This window comes from Psittacula echo (genome assembly GCF_963264785.1).
Source record: "Psittacula echo genome assembly, chromosome: 1".
Classification (NCBI taxonomy): Eukaryota; Metazoa; Chordata; class Aves; order Psittaciformes; family Psittacidae; genus Psittacula; species Psittacula echo.
Window position 1 is genome coordinate 73,095,287 of NC_137735.1, and position 21,509 is coordinate 73,116,795.

General features: G+C 47.2%; 1 protein-coding gene across 1 annotated transcript in view; it reads left to right on the plus strand.

The window, feature by feature from the left end:
• The window catches only part of SEPTIN11 (septin 11), a gene marked incomplete at its 3' end in the record, with an annotated part of 47,042 nt that overhangs the window by 14,747 nt on the left and 10,786 nt on the right, over nt 1-21,509 (plus strand). Inside the window, exons 2-4 of the mRNA XM_080625056.1 lie at nt 10,780-10,894; nt 14,034-14,229; nt 20,569-20,755. Coding sequence (XP_080481182.1) covers nt 10,780-10,894; nt 14,034-14,229; nt 20,569-20,755 — 498 coding nt within the window. The remainder of the gene's footprint in view (nt 1-10,779; nt 10,895-14,033; nt 14,230-20,568; nt 20,756-21,509) is intronic.

The window sequence follows — 21,509 nt, forward strand, 5'->3', positions numbered from 1 at the left end:
CAGGCCTGGGTTACCCCCAACTTGTTTTGATGGCCTCGGAAAGCTGAGGTGACTGCAGGAATTGGAAGTTCCTGATGTGATGATCTGAGCTGGGTCTGGTGGGAAAGCTTGCCCAGCCTTTCAGAGGCTCAGAGCTGCAAGCTGAAATCAAGCCAGGAGGTAAGCAAGTTCTGGGTGTGTTGGAGTGGGGGAGGGAAGAAGGGGATGTACCTGTGCTCCAACAGTGCTGGATCTTGCCGCATCCACTGGGCTGTAGGGTGGCCTCATTGTCTTTATAGTACATTCCCATTTGTGCCAATTAAACTGTATTTTGTTCCCCAGGAATTCCTGTCTCGGCAGTAGAGGTGTTTGGAAAATAGGTCTTTGCAAAAGGAACTTGTCAGACGAGCCTAATATTAGGTGTCATTGATCCTTGCTGTGCCAAGTTCCCAGGCTTGCCTCCTGTGGGAAAACCCTACTCTTGCTTTAGGGTGATGGTGTCTGCCTGGGTCACTGTTGGAGGAATGGGTGCTCAGAGGGTCTGGGGGAGGGAGGGAGCGGTGTTGCTGTTGGTCTGCTTTGTGAATTATCTGAAGATGTTTGTATGGAGAAGCCTCCGCTTGCCTAGTGCCTTCAGAGGGGTTCAGCCTCACTAGCAACGTGCTCCTTTTTATCCCTGTGACCTGCAGCCAGTGAAGCATGAGGTGAGAAGAGTCGGGGATGCAGGAGTCTCTTGCTGATGCTGGTTGACAAAGCCATCAAAATTCCCTTGAGTTGTCGTGCTGTGTCCTGGCACAGGGCAGGGAGAGGCAGCATGAGGTTTTTCTGCCTTGGCTGCAGTGTCTGCAAAGCCTCGTTCTGGCTGGCTTGTTCCAGATGGTAGATAGCCACTTTAATTTGGGCTGCATTCACTTGCTTGCTAACACAGGCTCCTCCTGAGGTAATTAGCAGATGAAGTTGAAGGCATCCATGCTTTGCTGTGTGCAGTCCTGGAAGTCTGATGTCCTGGGGAGAACAGGAAGGAAAAGTCATGTTTTCTCTGTTGCTAGCTGGGGTTGCCCATGCTGACTCCAATGGGAGATGAGATTTCAAGTCTCTCACTTCCCTCTTGGAGATGTAAGCTTCGTGGGCCATCTCTGTGACTTCATAGCTAACTCTTCTGGCCCAGGTGAGAAAGGAGTCATGCAAGTTGGATCTCCTTGCTGATCTGTTTGCAGTGGAGGCTGAAGGTGTATTTCGGCGAGAACATCTTCAGCTGCAGAATGGAGTTTGGCTGTACTGTGTAAGAGGCCTCAGTGGCCTATGTTGTAGTGGGGACTAGCAGTTCTGTAACATCTTTCACATTGTGTTACTTGTAATGAGTCATGAGCAGCTGGAGTGCAAGGAAAGCCTTTTCCCTTATCAGTCTGTGAGGAGGAATGGATCAACATAAACTTCAGGGCAGAAAATAGTATGGGGCAGAGTGGGGCTCGTAATGTTTATGGAGGTGATTTAGATCTCACTTATCTCTGCCATAACCCAAAAACTGGAGCTGTAAAGCTCATCCTTGTATTTCTTGAGACTACAGAGTTAATCCTTTCTTCTGGTGCTGTAAATGTTTATTTAACCCTATCTCTTGTGCATTGATGGAGTTCAAACGTTTTTGAATGTATGTTGTGCAATTGCCAGTGTCATGTCCAGGGTTTCTTTATGGCTTGGAGCATCACCAGGATTGCAGTGGTCATCAAAGCCTTAGTGATCCTGGCCCTTCAAGTGATGGATGTGGAGAGGACTGTGGGAACATTCCTGTGTGCTGGCTGCATGCAAGAAAAATGTTTTGTCTTGCACTGCCTATCGAGTCCAGAAATGTGAAGTCTCTGTAGCAGTTTATCAGCACAGCAAAACACGAGCCTGATGGAGAGTGGCCTTCCTAGTCCCATCTCTTCCTAATGATATCAGTGTTTTGACTGTGCTGTGGACCTCGATCTGATGTGCTTTCCTCTGGAAGAATTCTGGCCAATGAATGTTTTTGGAAAGATAGCAGTCTTTCAAGCCAGCCACAGGAATTTGAAATTAATGATGTGGAGGGAAGGAGGTGCTCCAGTTAAAATGGGGAATTGCTCCTTGAAGCTATGTCCTATTTATGAAAATTTTTATCTAGGCTTTCCCTGTTAAAAGCAGTAATAGAGAGACCTGCTGAAGGCAAGTGGAGGGCACTTGCTGTTGAGTCAGTTGAGAGCTTGAAGTCTAGGGACTAAACTTTCAGAGCTAAATAGTTCAATAAACCTTCACCTTTTCCTCTGCACACAGATTCAGTTCAACTTCATTCCTTTTTTGCTCCTGCTGAAGACAGAAAGCTGCATGCTAAGGCAAACAATGTTATTTGTAATCCTCAATATTTGATCGCTGACCTGTCCTTATGAATGTTGAATGACTCCTGTGGCACCCTAGAAGACCTTCGTGTACCATTAGGGGCTCTGCACGGTCTGTTTTCCTTTTCTAAGCAGATGCAAATGCTTTTACTTAATGCTCAAAATTAAGTTGATCATGCCTTGAACATAATAAAAACTTGGTTTTCCTGCATGGTTGTTGTTGTCTGCATTACTTTGTCAGAACTGTGCTCAGATGAGTGTAGGAACGCTGGACTTGTCTGAATCTGAAATGTTTTCTCTGGGCTTTTATTTAATATCCTTAGTGTCATATGTGTATGTCACATGGATTTAAGAAGGGCTGGTCTGAGCCAGGTCTTTCAGTCCAGTTGAGTCTAGATTGACACTTCCTTGCTAGTGCTCGACCAATGAAGTTTCCCTGAGGAATTCTAGTGTGTATCTAGCACTGGTTGAGACCCTGAAAGTCCTGGTATGGGTTGTACGTTTAGCTGCATTATTCAGGTCTAACAGTAACTCCAAGCCCAAGGCAAGTTGGTGGTGCACTGACCATGTGAAATCACATAGCTGGATGATCATTTTATTTTTTAGGCAAGACCTGCGCATAGTCACTGCTGTAGTACCAGGGCATTGAAGAAACTCTGTGTGTGTGTGTACATGTATGTATATCAGTATTGGCTTAGGATTTTGTAGGCAATTACTGTGATAAATCTGCGCTCTTTAGTCGAGACTCAAGAGAACGGGTAGATAAATTATCTGAAGCTTTATGCTGCTATAGACACACTTCTGTGTGCCCTGCTTGGAAATGGGTCTGTGCAAAGCTGTGCCCATCTGTGTGGAGGGCAGCACTGTGCCATGGTGTCCCCACCTGCCTCTGAGCCAGCCAACAAGGCCACAGCATTAATGCAGATCCTGGTAATAAGTCTCAGGGCTAATTAATTATCCAGAGCACAATATGGAGGACTTTTCAGTCCTGGAGCTTGCTGCATAGGAGCTGACAAAGTGTGCCCTTGATGTACGGCTCTGGTTTTTTAGGAAAGAAAACATGGGGTTAAAGAACTGCAAAGCCAGCCCTGCTCTTCTCTGCCTGCACTGCCTTGCAAGGGAAGCTGCTGCTTTTGGTGTTTGGAGTGGCCCTTAATTTGTTTCAGGTATTGGAACAGTGCTGCCTTGTTACAGTTTTATAAGCAAGCCTTATATAAGGCTGTTTTCCTTGCTAAAAATCTTAGTCTTGCTCCGGTGGTGTTCACACCCTTAACGGGACTGGAGTTGGTGGAAGCTTGGGGAAGGCTTGAGGAAAACTTGGCAGTGGGGTCAGACACTCTGTTCCTGGGTCTGTGTTAATTCTTTCTTCCTTGTGCCGAGGATCAGCGTCCAAGAGAGCTCCCTGCAAACGTCCTCTATGTTTGTGTACTGGGAGTCTCGCACTTCCTCTGTGTCCAGTCCCTTATTGTGCTGTGCCTCCAGCTAAAGGCTTGTAGCGGAGTATAAATCCACTTATTTAACAGCCTGTGATGCAGCTGTTTCGGGGCTATTTTAAGTGCATGACAGTGGAATACAGAAGGAAATGGCTGTTGTTGCCTTTTTCCTCTCTGCTGTCTTGCTGGATGAGATCGGTGTCTGTGATGGTGTGGGACTGTGTAGCCAGAAGGGCTGCAAAAGTGGAGGAAAAAAACCCCAAAAACTGAAAGAGGGGAAAAAAAAAAAGTCCCCACTGAAACATTTTGTTTCAGGACTGGTGTGAAGGATCTTCCAACTCTCTCAGCTGCATCTTGCTGAGAGCAAAAGGCTGGAGCTGCTAGAAGGGATGTATGTGCTGCTTTTGTCCACATGTGGCACTTTGGAAGACAAAGACATGGAAATTGCAATAAATCATGCACCGTTTTTTGAAATAGGAGGAGTGGGGTATTTCAACCTGGGGAGCCTAGCACTGAATAATAACTCCCACTTTATTCCATCAACCTCATACAGGCCGTCAAAAAGGCAGTGGGTTGCATGTCATCCTCCTGTCAGGAGAGAAATTGGCCAGAGAAGCAGTGAGCATCTGGTTCTCATTGGGCTCTGCCTTTGGATGGTCTTCATTCTTGTTTGTCACATTATGTCTTTCTTCCCCCCTCCCTTCCTCCTTCCTCTCTCCTTTTTTTCCCTTCAGTGAGTTTACAAGCCTTGCTGGAATGCACATATGGTCCTTATCATCCCCAAAGTCCAGTTCTTTATTTATTTATTTTTTGCTGGTTAGCAGTTTGTGACATCAGGGGCTGCTAGAAGCATTAGTCACTTTTATTCCAAATAGAAAGTTCCCTGGTTTTTGGAAAGCTATGCAGAAATATGTCTTTCCTGTCAGTTTTTGGCATAAATGGAACCATTAGTGCTCTGAGCTTGTGCCGACCTTTAGCCAAACATTTTGCCTGGAAGAGAAATGTTCATTCCCACTCGGTACAGTCACTTCTGATTTGTCAGATTTTGCTGACTTCCCTCTGCCCAGAAGAATGCGACTGTATCCTCTTTCTCCATCCTCCTGCGGAGCTGCTGCAGCTTGCCAATGTAAGCAGCTCCGCTCACCTCCCTGCCAGCCTGCCTTGAAGGTGCAGGAACAGTGGCGGCTCTTGGTTGTGGGAGCGTGGCCTTGCCGCATGGCGGTAGCTGCCACTCGCAGTTCCAAGCTGCTGGAAACCAGGATATTCGGTGCTGGATGTCGGGGAGATGGGCACAAAGTGCTTTCTACCTCACACTGTGCCTGTCCTGAGGGAATTGGGATTGGGGCAGGCGTTTTGCTCGAGGTGGATTTTCCTCCAGTAGGTATGGGCTGTGTGGACTGCAGCTGGGTTGGGGCTGGCTATGATGCCTGCTCACTGTCCCCAGTGTCATCCTGCAGTTACCTTAGGGGGCCAGCCTTGGAGAGAGGCTCCCTAAATTGCCTCCGCCACTGTAAGCATGTCCAGCACCACCCAGACTCTGACGGAGTCTCCTCAGGGGAACCACTTGCCCCGTCTCACTGGCAGCCTCCTCTGGCTGGTGATTCCCCAGTTCAGCTTTATCAATCTGTAGAACAATATTCTCTGCAAGGAAGGGCAGCACAGGACTCACACCTCCCTTCCCTATCTGCTGCTGCCAGGTGCTTTGCTGGCCAAATTACTTCCAGCCTTCCTCCTATAAAATAACCTTTTTTGTTGTCCCAGTTCACCACGATTAAAAGGAAAAAACAGCACATTTAAGGAGAGCCTTTTTGTGTTCCCTGTAACCTCCGTGGTTACTGAATGAGGGAGCCAGCTGTGGCATAACACTGTTGAGGGTGTTTGTTGGTACTGGGAGTAGGGAGACCTGGCTCCCTGCTGGTGTTGCGGATGCTGCTGGAGGCACTGCTGGGGCAAGGGACTTAGTGAATGAAGCACACTGTCCAGAAGCTGTGCCCCAAAGCAGCTACAGCTGATGCCAGCTTTTATCCAGGGAGAAGATAGTTCACCGAGGTGCAGCCCTCGGGGACAATAGCTGCAGCAGTGAGTCGCTGGGTGGGCTGGTGGTAGGGTGGGAGGCCTTGGCTGTCCAGCTTGCTTGCCTCTCATGAATCCTCATGGCTTGCTTGACACATTAATCTACAGGATGAGAACCTGTCTTCCAAAGGGGTCTGCTCGCCCTGTTGAGAGAGGAGGGAGAAAAGAAAAAAGACCTTCCAGACTTCAGGAGCTTTTGGAGGCATCTGCCTGAGTCTGTAGACAGCATGGAGACAGGAACTCCCCCTCCTCTGCTGCTGCCACTGGTGGCTATCCTAGCCTAAAACAACAACCCAGTCTTTCCTTTCTTGATTAAATAATTGCTCTGGGCATGCTCCTTGTGGCATGACTGCACTAGCTATGGCAGGGAGGGGAAAGGAATTGTTCTTTCTTATCATGTCCCCCACCATACTATTACCCTTTAAGTTTCCTATCACAGGAATTAAGGGTTTGACCATCACTGAAGTCTGCGTAAGGAAGAGATGGGGATTGTGGATGCTGGATGCTGTGGGTTTGGCTCTGGCGTAGGCACTGGGAATACTTTGTGCCCCAGTTCTCACATTTACACAGGGAGAGGGTAAGATAGATCCATTTCTTGCCCACTGCTCTTTGCTTCTATGTCACTGCTTTTCTCTGAGCCGCCTTTTTGTCTGAGCAGACTAGAATATCTGAGGTCCCTGGCTTTGGATGCAGCATCTGAGATTACTGCAGAAACAGGGAAACATGCCCTTAGTAATAGGGCAGAAATGTGGCTGGCTTGAGCTGCTGACAATAAAAGCTTTCAGAATTTCTTTAAGGTGCCTCCAAAGTCATGTGGCCTCAAATAACTAAACACTTGCACCATATTTGTGGTTGAGCTCAATATTTTGCATACCACCGGTTTTCCCCTCTTGAATTTGAGGCTCACTTTTTGTTTTCTTTAACTCTTGGGAGGCCGTGTGAAAGTGACCTCCAGCTGCCAGCAGCAGTGGGCCAGGAAGGGCTGAAGAGGAGTTGTTTGCAGGCAGCCTTAAAGCAGATGGGGCTCAGCTGGGAGCTTGCTGGGGTTAAGGGAACAGCCATCATCATGGTTAAGTTCTAACGGAGGAGAGCAGACCAGGGCAATAACTGCAGGTATCCTTGTGGACCTTCTCTCCTTTGCCCTTTGGGAGGGATGCTCATCAAGCCAGAAGAGTAAATTTGCTTCATCTCTGATGAGCTACCAGACACCTCCTGAAGTGTAAGGACATGGCTCATGGAGAAGTGACACGTTTCTAATCATGGGACCTACCTTTATTTACACCTTCCCATCTGCACACAGGCAGACAGTGTTGTAATTTTGCGTTGTAGCCGACTCCAGTGAGGAGAGTAAGTTTCCCCTTATTCCTGCAAGCTCTGCCAAGCCACTGTGGCTTAGGAGAAATGAGCTGATCCTCTCCTTGCACGTGCCTCATCAGCTAAACTGTTTTATAAAGCTTCATTGAATTCCATCCAGGCAAACCCACTGTTTGCCACAGAACATCCGTTAAAGCATGGCTTGACCTAAAAAACCTTTGCCACCAGGAGCTATGCGTGAAGAAAACCAGACCTGAAGCAGAACTGACAGACCTCTGAGACTGCAAACCCTTTCTTGTCTTTTGCAAGGCTTTCCCCTTCCTTAAGAGCCTTAGGAAATAGGGTCCTGGCAGTTAATCTCTTCATAGTGATGGTACATAGTGGACTGTGTGCCTCTTGAGGCCTGTCTCTGCTTTACTTACCCTTCCCTTACCCTGCTAGAGTTAAAACCAGCAGCTGTGATAACAGCATCTGAAAGATTGTTGTTGACCTAAGAAGTATCAACTGTGGGATGCCTCATAGGTCACTCTGTGAAGAAAAGTAAAGGGATCAGCATCTTTCCCAATAAACAAGCATTCCTTTGTTTGTGTTGCTGTGTAGGTTTTGTAGGGGTTAGCACACAGCTCTGGAGGTTCAGAATCCCTTCCCGCTCACAGGGATGGTATGTGAAGAGGGAAGATTCGCGCTGTAGCGTGGGGTTCAGTAAAGGAAGCATGGCTGTGTCATAAGGAAGAGTTTAAAAACTCTTCTTGATGTCTTCAGCTCTCTGACATGTGAGAACATCTAGACACCCAAGTCTAGCAGTGTGTGTGTTGCAAACTGGCTGAGCTCTCCAGAACTCTGGGGAGCTGCAGTTTTACCCACACAAATCTTGTCCATCGCTCCTGAAGCTACAAGCAAGGGGAGGTGCTTTGCCAACAGTTGTTCTTGTAAGAAGTTAGTGCTTCCAGATACAGTGACTTGTCTGTGCATTAATAAGGCATCTGTTAGGGCTGTGTTACTGTGAGTGACAGCTGAGGAGTTGTTTTAGTCCAGGACTGTATTTAGGTGCAGGATTGGGGAAAGATAGGAGTTGTGCTGAACTCAAAGGCGTGCTGAACTCAAAGGCATGCTGAGCTCTGCTCATCTTCTGGGGGAAAATGAGGAATACCCTTGGGAAAGAGGCAGGATGATGATATCCCTTTTCACCTGGAGTGAAGTGCCTGGGCAGCGCTGCTGCCTTCTGTGGCTGAAGGAATAAATCAGTGCTTGTAGCATCGCTCCCCTGGCTTGTTGGGTGCACACAGGGGCTCTGGGCTCTTCTCTGTGGAGCTGGAGCCCTGGGTCAGCCTTTGACTATGCTTCAGCTGGAGGTGCCCAGTTTGCAGTGGAGTGACTCACCTGAGACCAAACCCCAGCCCACTGACTCCTCTCAGGAGCTATTTCCAGCCAGAGCAGTGTGGCCATCTGACTTAGCATCCCATTGTTTTTAAAACACTTCTATTTTGCCAGACTGAAAGTGTGAATCATTTGCCTATTCTGCTAATTATCCACTGAGCAATCATGCTTGTTGCTCTCCAGCATAAGCTTCTGTTCCATGAGGATAAAACCTGAGGTCATGAGCTACTCTTGAGTTTGTAGTGGTTTCAGTCCTTGCCCCCTCCCCGGGCAGGTCAAGGGCTGAAGACTGGAGCAGTGTTGAGCTGATAAAGCCAGAACTGTCAGTCAGGCTAACTGATAATTTCACAGCTTGTGAAAAACACTTGGCATTTGAAAAGTGTAGAGATAGCTTTTGATTTTTCCACTGTTGATATTTATGACTTGGAGGAAAACAAAAAGGGGGGGAGGGAAATGAGAAGGTATGCAGCGAAAATAACTGACACAGATGTAGGAGATGAGGCTGACTCCTGTTCCTGCTGAGTAACTGATGATGAGGCAGTACTTGCTTTCCCGAAATATATCAGAGAGAGATGGGTGCTCTGCTGAGAGATGTTCAACACCCACCGCTTTCTGTGAAGCCTGTGAGTCATGGGCACCTACTGCTTTCTGAGATCTGCTCCGAGCTCCCTTCAGTTCATCATAAACCCAACCCACTGGTGTTTTAAATATACCAATGTTGCAAACATTTAAATTAACCCATTCACTTCATGCATAAATCCCAGGGTGGTCTTCCATTGCATGGGGTTTTCCCAGGAAAATCACTGTTGCAGGTAAATGAGGTCTCTTTTTATGTTGGTTTTTTTTTTACCCAGTCTGAGTGAAGGAGGTGACATCTCTTAATCACCTTCAGCTTCAGTGGCAGGGTGCTGGTGAATAGCTGTCCAGTACACGGAGGGATGGACATGGACAGTCTGGTGTATTGGCATTAAGCCTTCAGTCAAGCCTGGTTCAGTTGTTAAGGCTTAGGAGCTACTACAGGTGTCAAGCTGTGTGTGCAAGTATGGCAAAAAGGAGCCCTCTGTGCCATATGGTGACGTTTTTACTTTGAGATGTTGCCTTTCTCAGAGAATTTAATTTTTTTTTCTTCAAGTCTGAGTGGTATTTTCGTCAACGCTTAGCCCAGAGGTAACCTATTTCTTCTTGCAGTTGATGGCTGTTTGTGGAGGGAAGTGGAGATGCTCAGCAATTGTGCATCCCTCAATTGTGCATTGAGAAGCCCTCCTCCGCTTTGGATTCTTATTTTAACAACCAAAGAGTGTCTTTTTTTCCATGTATGGTTCAAAACCCACTGATTTTGTGGAAAAGAAGCTGGTGTTTCCAGCATCTTTAAACCAGGCTGGAGCTGCCCACGACTGTAATTTAGGTCAACAGTATGGCCTTGGAGGAGTGACTCTGCTGGAAATGTTTAAGTTTGTAGAAAAGTTAATATCTTAAGAATAACATATTTTTGGAGAAAATTGTGTAAAATATCAGCAGAGCTGCTCTAGGTCTACCAAGTTGTTGTTGGCTTTATGATTGATTTTTGTTTTGCCTATGCTCAGGTATTGACATAATTGCAAATTGCCAGGGAAGAGATAACTGGGCTGCCTTCTTTCTATAAGCCTCTCTGTGAATTACTGTACAGTTGTTATGGAAAAGTCCTATATATAATCTTGGAGTTGTTTCAGGTCTCCATTCTGCCAGGTCTGTGCTGCCCCATTACCCTCCACAAAATGGCCTTGGGGTGTCATGATGTGGCCATGCTGAAGGGTTGCAGCAGAAGTGCTGGGAGGATAGAGCGAGCCCGAGAGAGCTGCTCCACCCCCTTGACAAACTAAGCCAAGGAGAACCCATATTTCACTGTGGGTTGTCTATTCCAGGTGTCTGCCTAAATAATATTCGTGAAATCCTAGGGGTGTGTGGCACTGAGGCCTTGGAAACGATGCTTGAGTATTGCAAATCTGGATAGAATCATGGTTTATTAGGCATGTAGAAAAAGTCTGGTGGTGTTTGCATGCCTTGGGATTGGGGATGTTTTAGCTCTTGAGCCCCACAGGGGAGAGCTGGATAGAAGTAAAAGGAGAGCATGTTTGGGAGGCGAACCTAAGACAGAAAGATCCTGTGTCTCAAACTCCTGAAACGTTACACGGTTCTGACAGCACTAGGCACAGCCTTCTTCCCTGACAGGGGCATTGTAACCCTGCTAAATGCCTTCCTTCTCGGTCTTACAGAACGATGACCTTAGGAACCTGTCCCTCTCTGGCCACGTGGGCTTTGACAGCCTCCCTGATCAGCTGGTCAACAAGTCAACATCGCAGGGCTTCTGCTTCAACATCCTCTGTGTGGGTAAGTCATCCTGTGCCACTGGGCCATCAGCTCACACAAAGGGGTGCACAGGTATCCACAGATGAACGTCTTCCTCCTGTGAGGGGTAAGGTGTGAGCCAGTGGGGACCATAGTGGCAGAGAAGTGACAGTTTCTTCCCAGATTTGCTCTGGAGTCAAATCTAGTATCCCTCTCTTCCTTTTCTCTATCCTGTCCCCTGAGTCAAAACATGGAGGTTTCTGGCTGTTAAAATCTGCCTTTGGAATCATCCCGTGGTCCTGCTTTCCTCAAGGGCAGCCCATAAGGAAATGGAGCTAACTTGGGAACTCACTGTATTTTTAAAAGAATGCAAACTTGAATCTGTCTCTCTGGGTTGTGTGTTTCTCAGTAAATTGCTTTCCTTCCCTTCTAGGCTTTACCTGCCCATCTTGTTATATTCTTAGTTTCTCCAGTTGGAAACAATGCCATATTTAGTCTCCAGATGATGTACTTGAGAACAAAACCTGTCACCTCTTCTCTGCTGTATTTAATATGGATGCTGCAAGTTGGTTTTATAGCCTGAGTTACTGCATTACTTTTCAGAAGGTGAAATACAGGGATGCAGCTTCTTCTCTTGGCTCTAGAGATACCTGCTGTCTTGGTATGCTCTTTGGATACTACAGAATTGGAAATCCATTGCTCAGCCCTAGGGAGCTGTGTGCCAAACCAGCTTAGAACCTTGCTGGACCTCTACAAGACACCCCCAGAACATGGTTCAGTAAACTGACAAAACCAGTGGGGTTTACTCTTAGTTTGGCAGAGCAGCCTACAAACATCATTTTCCCATTCACTATTCATGTAAAGCTTGCAAGGGAGTATTGTACCTTCTAATTAGTTACATAATTAGCTGGGAAGAAAAAAACAAACCCAACTCTCTGACTTATTTTTCTACATTGAATTGAGAATTTTTGTCTGCAGCACAGGATGAGCCATCTGAAAAGAAACCTGACAACAAACTAGACTCCTCTCTCTAGCTTTGCATGTCTAAGAATGAGATAAGAGAATAGTTGTACTTCTGCAAACTCAAGCCACCAACCCCCTTGTGATTCTCTTAGCAGCATGAAACCATTTCAAATTCAGCAGGGAACAGCCTGATTAGCAGGCAGCTCTTTGATCAAAATGGCATCAATTAATTGCCTTTTTCTTTTGCAGTAAATATTCCTCTCTTAACATGGCTTGATATGTGTCCGTTAATTTGGTCCAGCTCAATTTTTTTTTCTTGTAGAATGTGCTGATCAACCATTTTTCACCACAAATTAAAATTTCACACAAATTGCTGCAGTTGTCCAAGGAATAGAAATCTTCCCCTTTAATAAAACTCCAAAATTTTGAAATTATGCTTTGAGAAAGGACCCAATTAACTTTGGCATTGTAATTGAGAGTTTTAATTGTGGTGTGCATGGGTAAAACGCTGCAGAGCTCATCTAGCATAGCACTGCATTCCCATCAGGAGCTCACTAAAACAGGGAGATTCAGAGAATAAGCAATCTGTGCCATCAGTTTACGACTGATCCTTCATTGGGGTTGTGCTCTAGGTGGACTTGAATTTTGAGCTATAATGTCAAATGAACTGTTGAATATCGCAGAATAACAGGCAGTTCCTGAGTGGTGGTTGTTTCTGTGCACACAAATACTACATGGTTTTATGAAGCCTTTTAAGTGGGGGTTTAGCATATTTTGAGAGAGAGATTCATGGTAGGAGAGCTGCACACAGTCCAGAGGTGCTTATGGGCAGTCCCAGATGCAGGCTCTCCTCTCCCTCCTGATACTTTGCATTGCTTTTCTATTATTCACTCCTACTAAGATTTGGGGTGGGGTGGGGTGTTAAAAGGTAGGGATGCCCGACCTCCAAATGCTAAGAGCTGCCCACTGCAGTCCAGGAGGTCTGTTCCATGTCCCAGCATCTTTTTGGTTGGAACAAGTCCCTGCTCACAGCATGGGTAGCAGTAGCAGTTTGAGAGTGTAATTGCTAAGCAAACACTTATGACTTAAAAATGGGATTTAGACTAATGCTTTCATCGTTGTTACTAATTGCACTGGGGATTAGTGAACTTGTAATAGTTCTAAAAGCTGGTATTTAAGCAATGCTATTTTAGATTTTAAAAAAACTTTTAATGTATATTTCTGTCTTATATTTTCATTGACCAAGTTACGCTGTAGGTTTTTTTGGATGCTCTTGAAAAAGGAATGGAGACTGAGGGAGGAAAAAAAAGGCATAAAAACATGCAGAAAATTGGATACCTCCTTGGGAATCAAACTTGGAGTTGAGACAATCTACAACTTGCTTCTGTAAAGAAAGTTATATCAGAACTAGGACTTTGCCTGTTCTATTAAGGAGAGAATTAAGTATTTCTCCAGTAAGAATATCTTCTTGCTGTCCTGAATCCAGTTGTCACTTGCAAGCTGGGAAGCTTGGGGCTTTTTCTGCCATTAAGCGGGACGGAGCCTGCATCAACTGTTATTGTTCTGTGGTTTTACTTACTTTTTTCTTCCTTTTAATTTAGCATCTTTTCTTTAGGGGGTCCCATAAGCTTTAGTCCATCCTCTCCAATTTCTCCATATCCCATGGGAAATGTTAACAGTAAATAACAGAAATGATTCTCTGCCTCTCTGTGTGTGCAGTAAGCCCACAAATTTCTCTTGCCATTCCCAGCCCATCAGCCTAGCTGTTCACCTGTGGGAGATGGCTTCTAGCTCTGAAGACATTCGGTTTATCTTGGTGTTTGTCAGGGTAAAATGCTTTTGCATTAACAGGCCCTTACTTCAGATTCATGTCCCCAGCGTGTGGTGCTTTGCTCATGTACGTCTGCAAGATGCACTGCAGAGACCTGGATGCTGTGACCTGAGGAGTAAACTAGTCAGAGCCCAGAAGCAGAAGTCAAGAGCTGCTGTCACCTCCCAATGTCCACAAAGTCTCTGATTACATCCTTGGGCATTGGTAAAGATGGGGACTGTCTCAAAAGACTTCTGTTCCTGAAGGGATAATTTTGCTTAGCCATGTGCATGTAGCCCAGTTCCATTGCTGCCCATGTGGAATAATCTCCTCAGACTGGTGCATGTGCCTGAGAATGAGATGAGGAAAAGCAATCAGATCATACTAATGTTGCCTTTGTCTGCTCAGGCGAAACTGGCATTGGCAAGTCAACATTGATGGACACTCTGTTCAATACCAAGTTTGAAAGTGAACCTGCGACGCACAACGAGCCTGGTGTGAGGTTGAAAGCCAGGAGTTATGAGCTCCAGGAGAGTAATGTCCGTCTGAAGCTGACTATTGTCGACACAGTTGGATTTGGTGATCAAATTAACAAAGATGACAGGTAAGTTTATTTCTGTCAGGAGAAGCAATCCTTGCACTGATGTGGCCTGAGATCAGAAGGGCCTGATCCTATGTGGGGAGTGGGTCCCTCACTGCTCCTGCGGGTGTTTCCTGATCCAGGTGTAGCAGCTGGCATCATTCACCACATGAGACAGGTACAAGTAAGGAGAAACTAAAGTGAAGAACAAACAGATCAACTATACTGAACTGAAACTGTCTGCCTTCCTGGACTCTCTGCAGCCTAGCTGCAGTCTCTGTTTGCATTGAAACATATAAATATTTGAAAGCATGAGTTCACATTGCAATTTCATCTTTTAGCGAGACAGAACTCGGATCATAGTTTCTGTTCACACCATCCTGGGATGCTCAAGTCTAAGTGGGTTTTACTTTTAGTTAAGAGCTGATTGTCACGTTGCATGCATGAATTAAATACTCTGGGCAGCCTACGCAATCCCTTGTGTCCATCCATATGGACTTTTGCTGTAGTGTTAAAAGTCGTCATTCTGTGATTATGGCTAATTCACTAATTAATGCATTTTCTGTATCTTGGAGCCATACATACCCTCGTTGGACTAATCCCAGCTCCATCTGGAGGGTTGTTTGTGATCCTCTTCTCTGCACCTTGCCAAGTGAGGGGTACACTGGCTGGGAGCACGTGTGCTAACCAAGAGCTGTTGGGGCACTGTGTAGATAAGACAGCATCAGCTCTTTGAAAATACCTGCTTAACATCACAGTTTCCCCTGGGATCCCCATTAGCACGGAGATCAGCAGGTTCTGCTTCCTGTTCCATAAGGAAAATGCTGTAGATTTAAAATATTTTTTTCTGTAATGCTTGCTTGCTGATTGACCTGATGCCAAAATGCAACTCTTGTCCCTGCTTTGCTGCTCCTGCTCCTATCTAATGCTGCAGAGCCAAACAGTGAGGGGCGAGTGCTGCCTGCCAGACGCTGTCATATGCTCCTGGGTGAGAACAAAAGCTGTTCAGAGGAGGAGCAGGTGCTCTGAGCCGGGATGCTCTGCAGCGTCTTAACCGCCAGGTCATTTTGCATTTGCCTTATTCAGCACACAAGCAGAGCCAGCAGTATTGGTGGCAAAGCCCCTCCGATTTCTCCTCTTGGCAGCTGGAGAGAGGGGCAGCCACAGCAGGCTGTAGGGAGAGCTTTTGTCCTCCTGATGTGCCCTGACACACATGGCTGCAGTGGGTGGGGTTTACTATCTGCTTCTGATTTGAGTCCTCCCAGTCCTCCTTTGCTCTGCTTTTCCACAGTGGTTTTATCTAATACGATATCCCAGTGTAAGGCCTTACTGCTTTCTTTGCAACATGCCTGTGTCTGAGGCTTTTGGGGTCTCATCGTCAGAGACAGAATTTCCACAAGCAAGGAAACCAGAGCAGCAGTGATGTTACAAACCGACCTAGCAATATTCATGGTACCCTCTGGGTCTGCAAATTAACAAGCACTGCTCAGTACTGTCTTACAGGTCTCTGATGTTGGCAGCCCTCACACAGCACTGGCTGTCTTCTGCTATAGCCTTCACTTACTTGCTTCAGCAAGGGTTTTGAGCAACTGCTCCACAGCTGCACTGTCATCTGGAGCAAAGGGGCCAGGCCAGAGCCTTACTGGCTGCCTGTTAGAGGGTGTTTCTGAAGAACCTGAAAACTGCTGATGGTCTAGTTCCTCCTCACAGCTGCTTTTGAGGGCTGGTATTAACACTGCTGTAAATCCAGTGCTCAAGACAGTGGTGCTGGTGTCTCGGTGCCTTCCTTTGAGAGTTTCCTTGGGCTAGAGGTCATGGGGCTGCTCTTGGTCTAGGGAGAAACAGACTGGAACACTTCCTTTCCAAAGCAGTCATACAGAGCAGGGCATGTTGCACCAGCTTGTTTTTTTTTTTTCCTCCAATAAAACGATCCCCTCAAAGTACATAAACGGTGCAGTTGTTTGCTTAGCTTTGCTCACAGGCTTCAGTTCCTGAAAAGTTCCTTTTATCCCCTTAGAATCATAGAATAGTTAGGGTTGGAAAAGACCTTAAGACCATCTAGTTCAAACCCCCCTGCGTTGGGCCAGGACACCTTACACTAAACCATGTCACCCAAGGCTCTATCCAACCCAGCCTTGAGCACTGCCAGGCATGGAGCATTCACAACTTCCTTGGGCAACCCATTCAAGCGCCTCACCACCCTCACAGTAAAGAACTTCCTCCTTACATCCAATCTAAACTTCCCCTGTGTAAGTTTGAACCCATTACCCCTTGTCCTATCACTGCAGTTCCTAATGAAGAGTCCCTCCCCAGCATCCTTGTAGGCCACCTTCAGATACTGGAAGGCTGCTATGAGGTCTCCACGCAGCCTTCTCTTCTCCAGGCTGAACAGCCCCAACTTTCTCAGCCTGTCTTCATACGGGAGGTGCTCCAGTCCCCTGATCATCCTCATGGCCCTCCTCTGGACTTGCTCCAGCAGTTCCATGTCCTGTTTATCTTGAGGACAGCAGAACTGCACACAATACTCCAAGTGAGGTCTCACAAGAGCAGAGAGGAGGGGCAGGATCACCTCCTTTGACCTGCTGGTCATGCTTCTTTTGATGCAGCCCAGGACACGGGTGGTTTCTGGGCTGCGAGCACACGCTGCCGGCTCATGTTAAGTTTCTCATTGACTGACACTCCCAAGTCCTCCGCAGGGCTGCTCTGAATCTCTTCTCTGCCCAACCTGTAGCCGTGCCTGGGATTGCTCTGACTCACGTGTAGGACCTTGCGCTTGGCATGGTTAAACTTCATCAGGTTGGCATCAGCCCACCTCAGAAGCATGTCAAGGTCTCTCTGGATGCCATTCCTTCCCTCCAGCGTATCAACCGAACCACACAGCTTGGTGTCATCGGCAAACTTGCTGAGGGCGCACTCAATCCCACTGTCCATGTCACCGACAAAGATGTTGAACAAGATCAGTACCAACACAAATCCCTGAGGAACACCACTCGTTACTGGTCTGCAGCCAGATGTTGAGCCATTGACCACAACTCTTTGTGTGCGGCCATCCAGCCAGTTCTTTATCCACCGAGTGGTCCACCTATCAAATTGATGTCTCTCCAATTTAGAGACAAGGATGTCGTGTGGGACAGTGTCGAACACTCTGCACAAGTCCAGGTAGATGACGTCAACTGCTCTGCCCCTGTCCATCAGTTCCACAGCCCCATCATAGAAGGCCACCAAATTGGTCAGGCAGGATTTCCCCTTAGTGAAGCCATGCTGGCTGTCACCAACCACCTCCTTGTTTTTCATGTGCCTTAGCATGCCTTCCAGGAGAATCTGCTCCACGATTTTGCCAGGCACAGAGGTGAGACTGACTGGTCTGTAATTCCCCGGGTCATCCATTTTCCCCTTCTTGAAAATGGGGGTTATATTTCCCTTTTTCTGGTCGTCAGAAACTTCACCTGTCTGCCATGATTTTTCAAATATGATGGACAGTGGCTTAGCAACTTCATTTGCCAGCTCCTTCAGGACCCACGGATGGATTTTATGAGGTCCCATGGACTTCATAAAATGTTCTTAATAATTATTAAATTATTAATTTAATATTTGAATTAAATGTTTTTCATAAAAGGTTCTTAAGATGGTCTCAAACCAGATCCTTTCTGACAGTGTGCCCAAGGTCTTCATTCTCACAGTCCCTGCGTCTGCCTTCCAAGGCTTGGGTGGTGTGGTCAGAGCCTTTGCCAGTGAAGACCGAGGCAAAGAAGTCAGCCTTTTCCAAATCCAGGGTAGCCAGTTCTCCTGATAGCTTCCGGAGGGGGCCTGCATTGTCCCCAGTCTGTCTTTTATTTGCTACGTACCTATAGAATCCCTTCCTGTTATCCTTAACATCCCTAGCCAAGTTTAATTCTAACTGGGCCTTAGCTTTCCTAACCTGGTCCCTAGCTTCCCAGACAATATCCCTGTGCTCTTCCCAGGCCGTCTGTCCTCACTTCCACCTTTTATAAGCTTCTTTTTTTCCTTTAAATTTCCTCAGCAGCTCCTTATCCATCCATGGAGGTCTCCTGGCCCTCCTGCTGCACTTCCCTCTATTGAGGATACAACACTCCTGAGCTTGGACCAGGTGATTCTTGAATATCAACCAACAGTCTTGGGCCCCCCTGCCCTCTAGGGACTTATCCCATGGGACCTTACTAAGCAGGTTCCTGAAGAGGCCAAAGTCCGCTCTCTTGAAGTCCAGGGCAGTGAGCTTGCTGCACACTCTTCTCACTGTCCTGAGGATCTCAAATTCGACCATCTCATGATCGCTGCAACCAAGGCTGCCCTGAAGCGTCACATTTCCAACGAGCCATTACTTGTTGGTGAGCGCGAGGTCAAGCATGGCCCCTCTCCTTGTCGGCTCCTCGATTACTTGCAGAAGGAAGCTGTCTTCTACAGAGTCGAGGATTGCTTGATCCGGGCCGTACCATCCCTTCAGCAGATACGAGGGTGGTTGAAGAGCTGAAATAGCTCTGCCATCGTTCCAAGCATTTATTATGGGTGCTGGCAACTGACTGGGTGTGTTGGGATGGAATGATGATCCCCTCCCCCAACACATCTAGTTTAAAGCATCCTTGACCAGCCTGGCAAGCCTCCTACCAAAACCGCTCTTCCCCTTCGTTGTCAGACCAGCTCCACCAGCCTTCAGTAGACCTGGCCTCCTAAATTGAGTCCCGTATTCAAAACACCCAAAGCCCTGACTATGGCACCACCGTTCTAACCATTTATTAACCTGGCCAGTCCTCCTGGCCTTTTTAAGGTCCTCCTGTTTATCCTGGAGAATTGATGAAAAGACTACCTGAGCTCCAGAGCCCCTAACCACCTCTCCCAGGGCTCTGTAGTCCTTCTTCGTGTTTTCCAGGCTACTGCTATCTATATCACTAGCACCTACATGGACCACTTGAAGTGAGTAATAGTCAGTGGGACTTACCAAAGCAGGCAGCCTCTCAGCAACATCCCTGATCCAAGTCCCTGGTAGGCAACACACCTCCCTTGAGACTGGGTCAGGCTGACAGATGGGTGCCTCTATGCCTTTCAAAGTAGAGTCCCCTACTGCTATGAGCCACCGCTTTTTCCTGGAGGCACCACTAGTGATCCTCTTTACTGGTACATCAGCTGCTTGTTCATGTGGCAAGGTGTTTCCTCATTAGCCCCCTGCGAGACAGCAAAGCCGTTCTGGGTGGGAACGTTAGACTTAGGAGGAAGCCCCTTGCTTTTAACTGTCCTCTTCCTTCTTTTTTTGTTGTATTTTTTGTTTTGGTTTTTTGTTATTGTTGTTTTGTTTGTTTTTGTTACTAGCTCCCAACTTCCGGGATTAATGCCCTTCTGTTCTGGATGTCCTGTGATGGATGCTTGTGGCCCCTTCACAGTTTGGGCCCAGAGCAAGCAGATCGGCTCCCTGTCAGCTTCGCTGGCATCTTTTAGCTACTGACAGTGTCCCGCAGCTCAGCCCCTGCTGCAGGAGGACCTCCACCGGGTACAGCCCTGCCCATTGTGCACCCTCTCCTCATAAGACCGGTGCAGGCACTCTCTACACTCCGAGCTCTGCTCCGTAGCCTCCCCTCTCACCGGCTCTGTCTGGTGCCGACGCTGCCACCGCCGGGGCAGCCAGAGCGGAGCTCCCAGACCGGGCCCTGGCCCTGAGGCAAGCGAGCCCCATCGCGGTCGCGCTGCTCCCGCGCTCCCTGAGGCGGGTTTTCCGCGCTCAGGCCGGGGCCGCCCCTCCTGGCACCGCCCCTGTGAGTCCCTGCGCGCCTCAGCGGAGCTGCGGCTCCTGGGGAAGGCCTGGCGGGGGGTGCGGCTGCCTCGGCGGGTCTCTGCTCTCAGAACCGAGGCTCCTGGACGCGGGGTTTCCCCTCACTCCGGGGTTAAAGGCTCCTCTGTGGAGCTGCTCACCTCGGGAAATCTGCCCTTTTTTAAGATTACAAGCAAGCTTTTGGAGAAGCTCGGTTCGGTGGCGGTTTCATGTTTGAATTTTCTTGTGTTAGCTGATTCTCAGTGACGTGCACAGAGCAGTAGCTCAGACTGTAATTGGGGAGTCTGCAAAACACATTGTTGTTCAGGGTAACAGCCTTGTGTCTTTTCCATGCACGTGAAGTCCAAGGTCTCTGCCACTTTATCTTGCTAATATGTCCATGAAATGCCCCCTGTGCACCGAGTGGGAACACACGCCTGCTAAGGAGGGATTGTAGGTTGAGCGGGGAGGGTTGTAGGAGCAGCACTTGTCCTATAATGTACCGGATACCCATGAAGCTTCCATCATGAAGTGTCCATCAGTGACCCGTGTCATCCTACCGGTGAATGATCTGGTTTTCTCTGTGCCATGTTCTCTCTCTTCAGCTACAAGCCTATAGTAGAATATATTGATGCGCAGTTTGAAGCCTACTTGCAAGAAGAGCTGAAGATCAAACGATCCCTGTTCAATTACCATGACACCAGAATTCACGCCTGCCTGTATTTCATTGCACCAACTGGACACTCATTGAAGTCCCTAGACTTGGTCACCATGAAGAAGCTCGACAGTAAGGTACTTGTTGCCCATGTTATGACCTTTGTGTGGCCTTGCTAGTGGTTCTATGGTCTTGCCACAGGCTTAGTTAAACCTGTTTAGAAGAGTGCTGTCTGTTTTTAGCAGCGAGGAATTGCAGAGGTGCTGTATGAAAGCTTTATCTTGGGCTAGCTGCTGAAATGATACTGATCTGTATGCTGCAGAGATTTACTAAGTCTCTTCCACTCCCATCTTGGGTTAGGAAACATGGCCGCTTGCTCCCCAGCTCACAACTGGAAGCTCAGTTGGCTGTTGAAAAAGAGAGAAAAGTGTGTTTTCCTCCCTAAATGCATAACTAAAAATGAGAGGTTCAATTTGAGCTATGTAGTTCTAGCACTCAAAGATGTGGTTGCCATCTCTGTTTCACTTTGTCCAACAAATCAATTAGGTTCTTGTACAAAACCTGATTTGGTAAGTGCATATGAGATAAGTACATCTAAAACACTTCAGGTCATCTTACTAATCAGTGAAAACCAAAACAAAATGCTGTGTCTGGGTGCTGTGACTGCATCCAGCTAGACATGAAGAGGGATTTGATATTTCATGGCAAATGTTGCGTTGTTCTGACCATAATGTGATAAACAGGAAGAATCTGAATAAATATGTTACTTGGCACATGTTTTTTCAGTTACCCTTATAACTAGCAAGAATGAGAACCGAGCTTGCTTTCAACCAATGGGTTGTATTTAAAGAAAAGAAATTTAATCTCTTTTCATCTAGGGAAAATAACTGA